Below are 429 nucleotides of genomic sequence, written 5' to 3' on the forward strand. Positions count from 1 at the left end.
CCCCGCCCCACCCCCACCCCCTCACAGCACTGCCGCAGGGAGGGCCAGCCGTGGGGTGGCAGATACGCCTTGCCGCTGGGCTGCTGCAGGAGGCAGAGGATGGCACCGTCCATCTGCTGGAGGACGCGCAGGGAGAGCAGCGCCTGCCTCGTGTCGGGCTCCAGCCCGTACTGCTCGCACTGCACCAGCTGCCGCACCAGCGCGAAGTCCTGCTGCAGCTGCAGAGCGCCCTGCAGGCTGCGGGCAGCGCCTCAGCACCGACCCAGCGCCCCGCCCCCCTCCCTACCGACTCCCCCGGACCTGAACTTGATCTTCTGGGCCAGGATGTGGTCCATCCACGCCTCCACGAAGGCCGTCATCACCCGCGCCAACGTGGGCACCTGGGCGTCGCGGGGCAGCAGCTGCGCGCCCTGCAGCACCTGGCCCAGC

At 72.0% G+C, this 429-nt stretch overlaps 1 protein-coding gene across 1 annotated transcript; it reads right to left on the reverse strand.

The window, feature by feature from the left end:
- Positions 1-6: 6 nt before the first annotated feature.
- Positions 7-423, reverse strand: CCDC142 (coiled-coil domain containing 142; the record flags this gene model as incomplete). The annotated part of the gene is made up of 2 exons (XM_010727516.2): positions 301-423; positions 7-237 (listed from the first exon to the last, which is right to left on the reverse strand). Coding segments are annotated over exons 1-2 (290 nt in total), but the record flags the coding sequence as incomplete, so codon positions are not given.
- Between the last annotated feature and the right edge of the window lie 6 nt (positions 424-429).

This window comes from Meleagris gallopavo, unplaced genomic scaffold (genome assembly GCF_000146605.3).
Source record: "Meleagris gallopavo isolate NT-WF06-2002-E0010 breed Aviagen turkey brand Nicholas breeding stock unplaced genomic scaffold, Turkey_5.1 ChrUn_random_7180001900564, whole genome shotgun sequence".
In the NCBI taxonomy this organism is placed as follows: Eukaryota; Metazoa; Chordata; class Aves; order Galliformes; family Phasianidae; genus Meleagris; species Meleagris gallopavo.